The 8832-nt window shown below is 47.7% G+C and overlaps 2 protein-coding genes across 2 annotated transcripts; both read right to left on the bottom strand.

The window, feature by feature from the left end:
* Positions 1–121: 121 nt before the first annotated feature.
* Positions 122–997, bottom strand: LACBIDRAFT_298808 (uncharacterized protein). The gene is made up of 2 exons (XM_001890707.1): positions 893–997; positions 122–835 (listed from the first exon to the last, which is right to left on the bottom strand). The coding sequence occupies exons 1-2, from the start codon at positions 918–920 to the stop codon at positions 609–611; spliced, it is 255 nt and encodes an 84-aa protein (XP_001890742.1). The 5' UTR covers positions 921–997; the 3' UTR covers positions 122–608.
* A 5517-nt stretch (positions 998–6514) lies between these two features.
* Positions 6515–7844, bottom strand: LACBIDRAFT_298812 (uncharacterized protein; the record flags this gene model as incomplete). The annotated part of the gene is made up of 7 exons (XM_001890708.1): positions 6515–6641; positions 6693–6838; positions 6901–7029; positions 7083–7215; positions 7275–7468; positions 7527–7635; positions 7687–7844. 7 exons carry the CDS (start codon positions 7842–7844, stop codon positions 6515–6517), a joined length of 996 nt encoding a protein of 331 aa, XP_001890743.1.
* Between the last annotated feature and the right edge of the window lie 988 nt (positions 7845–8832).

Below are 8832 nucleotides of genomic sequence, written 5' to 3' on the forward strand. Positions count from 1 at the left end.
ATCCTCATCGTCAGGCGCTCCATGTGCATTCGACGTCGATTGTCAAGATGATAACTTAAAGCAACCGGCAGAATGACTCGTCCCGTTGGACCTCTGGGAACTCCTCCGTGACGGCTCTCGGTCATTCCCAGATTCTTCATATCATCGCGTACTGTCCTTTCTCGCCCACTCACATTTCACGTCACAATCTCAAGCCCCTCTTCATCCCACTCCACAGATTCTCCAGCTTGCCGGACGACACGACGCTCTAGAAAGAATGGTGGAAGGCAACAACCTCAAGAAGATGCTGCGGTCATCGTCGATTCAGTGGGGTCTCGGCCCACTTTGGCAGACATGTCCACAGAGGTTCGATTGTTATTGAAGAGCTGCTGGCGGGAATGATCAGGTCGTCAAATTGTTGGGAAGGAGGAGCCTTGTGGATGGGAGATCATCGATCAGCGCTCAGCATCTGGACTGGCCTCAAGTGCCGAAGGGCACACAGGAGATGCGCTCGCGGTTTTGCACGGAAAAGGATGTGAGATTGGCGAGTTTCCCGTCAAGTTAACATGGCAGGTAGTGCCAAGTAGAATTCCGTGCATGCTGGCTTATGAACCCGCGCGTCGAGCTGGTTAACGATTCACGAGAACCTCTTCCAGAACATCCGGCAATCTTGTCGTACTGGATGGTGTTAATGAACACAGACGAGCTGGAGTCAGACCTGACCACAAAAGATCAAGCAGAATCGATGGGTGGCCTAATCCCCGGTGGTGTACTGGCTGTATAGCAGGATGGATCCAAGAAGTATTCATAAAAGCTTCCCGCCAGGGAGTCTTCTTGCCCGCAATCTTTTGTAGACCTTTGTTAGTGGGTCAGGATCATCCGCCGGCGGTTGCAGTGGAAAATATAAACGCACCCAAGGCTAGCATTGCCGTTTGTTCCATTACTCCATTACCATAGTACGCAGCGATGTGGGATCCTTCAAAGTTACCCACCTGCCGCTACTCGCAAGAACGCCTGGGGTATAAATCTAGCATGATATGAGCAAAGAACCTATTACTTGAAAACAAACGTAAAGAACATCGCCAACGTTGTAGACCCTCAGCCATATCTCGACGCTTGATATCACAGAATAAATGAGTTCAACTGGTTCATTGTAAGGATAAAGGCAACCCAGCAAGCCGTGGTTGGTCACGTTGGCGTATTAAACCTATGGACGCGTCACACACTGGACTTGAGATTGTTGCTTTCACACTCCTTCTTTCGTTGGAACTCTTCGCATCTCTCCTCCCTCTCCCAGCTCACCCATAATGGGCTGTCTTTCCCCTTCTTCTCCTTCCCCCCCTCCTCTTCTCTAAGGACGTCTCCCAGTCTTCTCCATCCTCCTCCTTTTAATGCCAATCGACTTCATCGATACCAAACTACTTGAACGCAGATCTAAAAGCCAAGGATTACCCCAACTCGGCTGAACCCGTCAATTCATCACAAGCGCATTCGACTTTCGTCCCAGTTGCTGTCCGGGGGAAGATCGGCGCAAAGGATGGCGCAGTTACGCTTTCGAAGAGCAGGATGCACTTGGGATGCACCTGGTCAGCGGTGCGAGGATTCAGAGGGTGTTGAATGAGGCGCTGGCGGGTCAGAGTGTACTATCTTTGTTTTGGGCGGTTCGCGTGTGTATCTTCTTTTTCCTTCCCCTTCCTCTTTCCACCCAGAAACTCACATACGACCGCCTACACAGTGTCAGCATGCCACGGAGCAGGGGACGACCCTATCTCCCCTACATGCTACCCATCCCACTTCTTCCAATGGTGGAACACCGTTTTTCCACACCCAGCTACGGAACTGACAAACGGCGCCCTGCGACACACGAATTCGGGATACTTTGGCCATTGTAACTCGCACCATCTCCCGGATCAGACGGATTTGATTATTATTGAGCTGGATACGGAGGATGAACCGTACGTTTTCTTTTCGTTTCTTTCGGTTCTCTTTGGTTTCTTGTCTGTTTCTTTCGTATGACCCTTTTCTTTCTTTTTGCTTCTGTTCGTTATCGACCGCCTTGCGCCCACCCTTTTTATCACACACCTCATTGCCGCCTTATCGTCACCCCGCCCATAACATGGACTTTCCCACACCAAGCAAGGGTAGCCGCCCACAAGGCCATCCTATCTTGCTCATTTGTTCAGTTATCTTCTACCGTGGGGTCTCATTGTGGCTCTCTCTTCCGTCAGGTTTTTCTTCAGCTATGACCACTCCCGTCTTCTTCATAACCATTTCTTCACGAAAGGAGTTTACCCTACCCATCCCACGCTCCTCCATTTCCCATTTCCCAGAAATGCCCCACGTCGAGTTTGACGGATGGCGTTGTCGTGTTTATTTTCACTTCCGATCCCCTTACCCTCGCGTCCGCTTCGTTGTGGGTCGGGGAACTTGTCCTTCTTCAAGCGCGCGAGCTGTTGTGACCGTACTTTCTTATGCTCCTTTTTGGAAGGCATGGCGCGGACGTGTGACCCTTCCGTTCTTTTTATTCTCTTTTTTTTTTTTTTTTTTTCGCGGTTCCTTGCGTCTTTCTTCGGTTACGGTGATTCTGGTTTGATCGTCCCCTGGGCGTCCAGCTGTGTTTGGCATGCAGCCTGTGCATGTTTCTTACTTTTTTTTCTTCTTACGTTGTTGTTGAAAGCCCTGGAAGGAGAGTCCTTCCTTTTCGTTTCTCTTTTATCCTTTCTTTGAGCGCGACGAGCCGTTGTGACCTACCTTTTGTTCTTTTTTGGGAACCCATGGCGCGGAATCCCTTCTTCTCTTCTTGTCGCGTTTTCTCCGATTTCGTTGACTTTGGTTTAGTTGTCCTGTTGATAACCTCCAGGTGTCCCCTCACCCACCCACCGAGCGGCGTTTGGAGGGCATCCTGTCCATGTTTCTTCCTTTCTTTCCCTTTCTTTGCGTCTAGACTTTGGCTTCATTTCCTATATCTTTCTTGTCAGGCCTACTTTCATCCTTTTCCTGGAAGTTGGGGTCTCCCTTTTGTCATTGAAATGTGACCGCTTTTTTGCTTCTTTTCGATTGTGTCCAATTGAATGTTTTGCGTTCGTCCTCTCGGCTTTTACTTCAGCTTAGTTGCAGTCTCGGGCTCGACTCCTTTGGCTTTTATTGCCCATTGGGGCTCGTATGTCGTCATCCTATTCTGTTTTTCCGCTTTGTCCTCATTTTACGATCTTACGTACTCTAAACTTTTCCCAGTTAGAATGTGGAACGTCCTTCCGCTTTTTTTTTCCTTTTCGTTTCTTCTATATATTGCGACCAAGGATTTCGTGTTGAATTCGGCTCTTTTGGTTTTTTACTGCATGTCTCCTTTCTGTTTCCGCTTCGTCCTCATCTTGGGTCTTGGCGTTCTTCATCCTTCAACTTCTCCCATTCAAAACTTCCTTTTACATTCAATCTCTACCTTCCTCTTTCTCCCCTTCTCCCGTCAGCATCGAGACCAACCCATCCCACAGGAACCAAGACATGACGGACCACTTTGAGATCCTCATCCGCTCCATCCTCATCAGGCCCGAAAAACACGCCGTCCTCCTCCTCGGCCACTTCTCACCACAAACACACCAAACATACGGTTTAGCAGGACCAGACCACTGGCACAACATCGTCGCACAATTCTACGACGTCCCACACGTCTCTGTCAAATCTGCCCTCTTCCCTGATTACATGCGTGACCCCAAGTCTGTCCAGAAGGACTTTGTTGATCCTGTCCTTGCCAGCCCTGCGGGGCATGAACTTATCTCCGAGATACTCGTGGCGTAATTCCAGAGCCAGATATGTACGGCGTGGAGCGTGGCTACTGGGTCGTCTTACGAAGCTGTCCCAGTGCACACCGCAGGGTCTGAAGGAAGTGCAGGCGACGCCCATGGGCTCTTTGGGGGCATAGGTCAGCGCCCTGGAGTCCCTGAGCCAGAAAAGGGTGATATAGCCGTTGACGCAGCTGTAGAAAAGAAGATGGCAGCTATGAAAGACCGAGGGGATTCGTCTTCCTCCTCTTCCTCGTCACCCCAGCTCCTCACCGTCCCCTCTGGCCGAATCAATACCCGACCAAACGGGAACAGGCCCTTTGAAGAGATCGCACCGTTCTGCGTTTTCGCAAACGATCTCATCAACCCCTTACCACCGTCGTTGTTCTACGGCTTAGGGTGGTACGCACACCATCCGAGCGGGAGTGGTGGGGATGCCCTGATTACGGCTGCGCATTATTGGCATTCGGCGCTTCCGACGAGCAAGTTGAGGATACCAATACAGATTGGAGGTGGGGATATTGGGGTGTATTATTTGAGGGAGCCGGTGGGTTTTGTTGGAGAGGGGAGTTCGGTTGAGTGTTGGGTTGATGATAATTATGCGGGTGCGAAGGTTATTGAGAATGCGGCGGATATTGGGGATGCTATACCTACGTACGTTCTCTTTTCTTTTCTTTTTTCTTTGCACCCACGCACCCCGCTGATAATTGAATATTTGTTTGTAGGTTGAAGATGATCGACCATTATGTTGGACGAGGCTCGCATTTCGTGGAATGTCAGTTGTTGGGTGAGGAAGGACAGAGTGTGCCGATGTTCAAGATTATCGGGATTTTTGCGACGTGAATCCTTGTTACTTATTGATAGGAAAGGACTGAGTAGCGTACGGACGTTCCCTGCTTTTTAGGATGTAGAATATGATTTTGTGTATTCGAAACGCACACGGGAACTGCAGAGATGACTAATTGCAATTTCGACTTGGACGACCACCACCACAACTACAATCCAGCTAAAACGCACCATTGCTGGAGTTATGCGAACTGGAGAGCTTCCAGACTATTTTCTATCTCAACTTCTCTCGGTGCGCACCACAACTCAGTCAAAACAGCCCCGGGAATATTAATCCAGGCACCCCCTTGCTTTAGATACCACGCAAATTGCTTAAAATGACAGACGCCCTGACACTGCCCCCGGGCCGTCGTGTCTTCCCTTGTCATCTCTCGCACTCATAATCATGGCCGATCAAATGTCGCCTACTGCAAAGAAATCGAAGAAGAAATCCGGACGCATACGAAATTTCCATCAGGGAATTGACTTTGTTATGATATAGCCGTATCTACTTTTGTAAAGTATGTATTCGGCCCAAAAAATACAAGAATGATAGTCGACATTGAATAGAAATATATAGGAGGATAGTTATTGTTGAAAGCTTAATGAATGGAAGTTCGCGGAAGGACTGTCAAGCGGTATATCACTGATTCTTCACGACAATTCTCCGCCGGAAAAGTAATCACCAGCTTTGTTTGAAAGACTTTATAGAGGAGGGCTTGGATGGCAGCCTTCACAATCTGCAAAAGTATGGAGAGCTCAGACAACGACTGTAATATCTGCAGCTAAATGTCATACGCCATAATTCCGGCTCTCCAGGGCAGATCTTCATCGAATAAGTAATACCCATCTTCTAATCTAAGACTTTACATTGAACGTCACAGGTGGCAGCCTTCACGATTCGAATAATGATGGCAAGCTCAGATAATGACCGGAAGATCTGTAGCTGAATGTCAAACGGCATATTTGCGGCTCTCCACGGCAATTCTTCGTCGAAAGAGTAATCCCCAGCTTCCTATCTAAGGCTTTATATTGAACGTCACAGGTGGCAGCCTTCACGATTCGAATAATGATGGCAAGCTCAGATAATGACCGGAAGATCTGTAGCTGAATGTCAAACGGCATATTTGCGGCTCTCCACGGCAATTCTTCGTCGAAAGAGTAATCCCCAGCTTCCTATCTAAGGCTTTATATTGAACGTCACGGGTGGCAGCCTTCACGATTTGAATAATTATGGTAAGCCCAGATAATTAATTGGAAGACTACCAGAAGATTTGTAACTGAATGTCAAACGGCGTACTTATTTGTTATTTACCTCAGAATAATCGCATGTGCAAAGCTGTCAAAATATTGTTTTGCTTGCCGCAAAATCTGCAGCAAATGCTCGTCTTGCACAGTAATAAATATTCTTGGCCTATCATGTATGGGTTTTATATCTAGCCGATTGATATATCCGCAGTGATGAGAGACGACAGCCACCGCAGTAATCGGAGAAAGGTGTATTGTATGGCAACTGCCTCAAGAGAGAAATCTGATTTCCGGCCTTATTCAGGCCCAGGTAATTCGTTATTGGCATTATGAACCACCCAATCGCCGAAATTTTTGCCACAGATCTTCGGTTAACATCGTCCTGTGCTCGCTTTGATCATCCTTAACCTAATCGGAATCGCTACAGGCTTTCATTGAGAAGCAAAAAAAAACAGACACCAAGCGAGACCAGCTCAGATAATCTATATGGTGCTTGTAATTCCTTCCCAATGATTGCTGAAATTATGTATCACTGCAACCTTTCAATAGGCTTTTGCCAAAATTTTAAACCCTGACTGCGAGGTGCAACTTGCAAACTACGATATAACATTTTTACAGTTTGTAATGCCTTACAAAGTTATGTACAAGTCCATGAAAAGGGCAGGGGCATAAGCCTCGGCTGTTTAAGTATTTGATGAGGGACCAGCCTCAATTCGAGCTCGCATCATGGCGCGCTTCTCCCTGATTTTAGCCAACGCGCTGTCTTTTGCAATGGTCCGCTGCGCAGCGGAGTAGGAAGGGAACACCTGCCTATGCACTCCGATGAGCCCATCTGTACTGTGAACTTGAAGTAGTACGTACCTGTTCCACCAAACATAGAGATCATGAACTTCCTGACTTTCGTAAGGGTCTTCAAGCAATTCGAGAATGCTGGTGTAAAATCTTTCGGTGTCCGTCACGGTGTCCGTGCGAGAAAAGACCGGAGATGATGTCAGGGCAAAGCGCACCTGTGAGTCAAGTTTATTGATATTGTAATTGAAAAGAGTTGGTATATTTGATTTGAACAGACCTGAGTAGCAATATAGGCAATCGATCCAGGAGTGACACACCTCATGCCATGAAGACGGGCATTTCCAGACCTCGTAGCCTTCGGTTCTTTGTCGACAGAACTGGGTGAGGTAAATACGTATTTAAATGCCTTCAAAACAACGAATAAGTGAACGCCAAATTTGGAAAGAGTAAGAAGCATACGCGTGTCAAAATGGAGCTACGAAGTAGACCTCTCCAGGGATCTGTGGGGTCGTATTTATAGCCGGCATATAGGAAGATTGGCCATTGATCTCCGCTGACAACTAATTCTCCGCTTTGCAGTTTATTCTTTGTTCTCAGATGGAAGGGATATAAGCAGAGCGGGGGCCATTCACTCGAAAAAGAAACGCTCACTCGAGATCAGACCAGTTCAAGTTTGTAGGGCACAAAAGCGCCCCTGTGAGCTCGTGGTTAAACCCGCGGTCAACTTTCACATTGCGTGAAAGGGGAGGACTGAGAGCTTGACCTTTTGGAGCGATCCACTCTAGAACAGCACCCTTCAGGCTCTTGGTATCATCGCCTCGAGCACCCGAGGCACCCTTTCGAAGCTTTAGAACATCATTATTGATCAAGGAAGAAGGCCGATTGAATGGACACGCAACTTACAAGCTCTGCCACAATTCCGGCTTCGTCGTCGGAACCAGCTACCAATCGCTCCTCCAGACCTGGAACTGACTCGAGCAAAGTCAAAAATATCTTGTGCTCGTGCCTCTCCCTGTATCGCAGAGTGAATGCGGATTCAATGGACCGAGATGAATGTCATTACTCGGCGCTGAAAGATTCCTCTGGCCGATCCGCCAACTCTCCTAGTCTTAGTATTCCGTTATTGATTAATGCGTGGATATTGCACAAGGCGTGGACCGTTCGTCCAAAATGGCGTCCATAATGAACAAGGGGGTCTGCCCCACTCCTAGAGGAAACCATATTCAAAATTCTCACTTGTTCAAATTGAGATAGGGCGGGCTGACGGTTTCTTTCTAGGACCCAATTGGAGAGCGTATGGCCGATCTTCTGCTGAAAAGGTTGCTGGGGTAGACATTGTGAGGGGCCGAATTGTGCAAAGGTGGGAACTTAAAACCCCTGCGCACCACTTCGCACTTTATAGAGATTCAATGACACAAAATGACTACATACTACGGTTCAAATCAATCAAAATGCTGCGCAGGAACAACTGCGGTTCGAACAAATCTCATTCAATGGAGACTGAGTCAGTGGACGCGACTGGTTAATTCCGCTTGACCAATACTTTGTTCGGGACTGTCTGCCACAATTCCAGACAAAACGGCAAAGCTATATTAACTATTATCAGCGAAATCGAAACTGAGAGAACGAGTAGCAATATCACATTGAGCTCGGGGAGGGTGGTCCAGATAAGCTCTGAGGAGATCGTGGCAAGGGAACCCATTGATTGATTTCTTCGAGCGTCATGCCATTTGAAATTCGATACTACAATAGGTGGGGACGGTAGTTTTCGTTACCTCTCCACCTGTTATATTGACGGAACAATGTTCACGTACTCCATAGGCTCTTCCGATGTTGGCATAACTGACAATGATGGTGGCTTGTACAGTAGGTGTGTGAAGATCATAAACGATGATATGTGGACTTCTAGTTTTGAATTGACGATCCGGTCGGGGGAACATTTGAGACTGATATTGGCAAAAGAAGAGGATGAAGGTACTTGAGGAAAGGGTGACGTCTCTCCGACCGCAATGAGCGACATCTTGTTTATCTGACGTACTGCGGCGACCAAAAGTTTGCTGCGTCGACTCCGAGTCAAGCCTCCTGTCAGTTTCCAGTTCGAAACCGCCGGGAAGAGCAGTTCAGAACCGCCGCTAGCACAGCCTAAGTAAATTAAAATTTTAATTGTTGAAGTTAAAGATGATGATAAGAAAGAGAGCACACGAACATG

The sequence above is a fragment of the Laccaria bicolor genome, genomic scaffold (genome assembly GCF_000143565.1).
Source record: "Laccaria bicolor S238N-H82 LACBIscaffold_155 genomic scaffold, whole genome shotgun sequence".
Lineage (NCBI taxonomy): Eukaryota > Fungi > Basidiomycota > Agaricomycetes > Agaricales > Hydnangiaceae > Laccaria > Laccaria bicolor.

What these genes read in the sequence shown, in the direction of transcription:
- LACBIDRAFT_298808 (XM_001890707.1), bottom strand. Translation starts at nt 920, where the DNA reads ATGGAACAAACGGCAATGCTAGCCTTGG. An exon ending in AACGGCAATGCTAGCCTTGG is followed by an intron (nt 836 to 892) that starts GTGCGTTTATAT and finishes CCACTAACAAAG; the next exon opens with GTCTACAAAAGATTGCGGGC.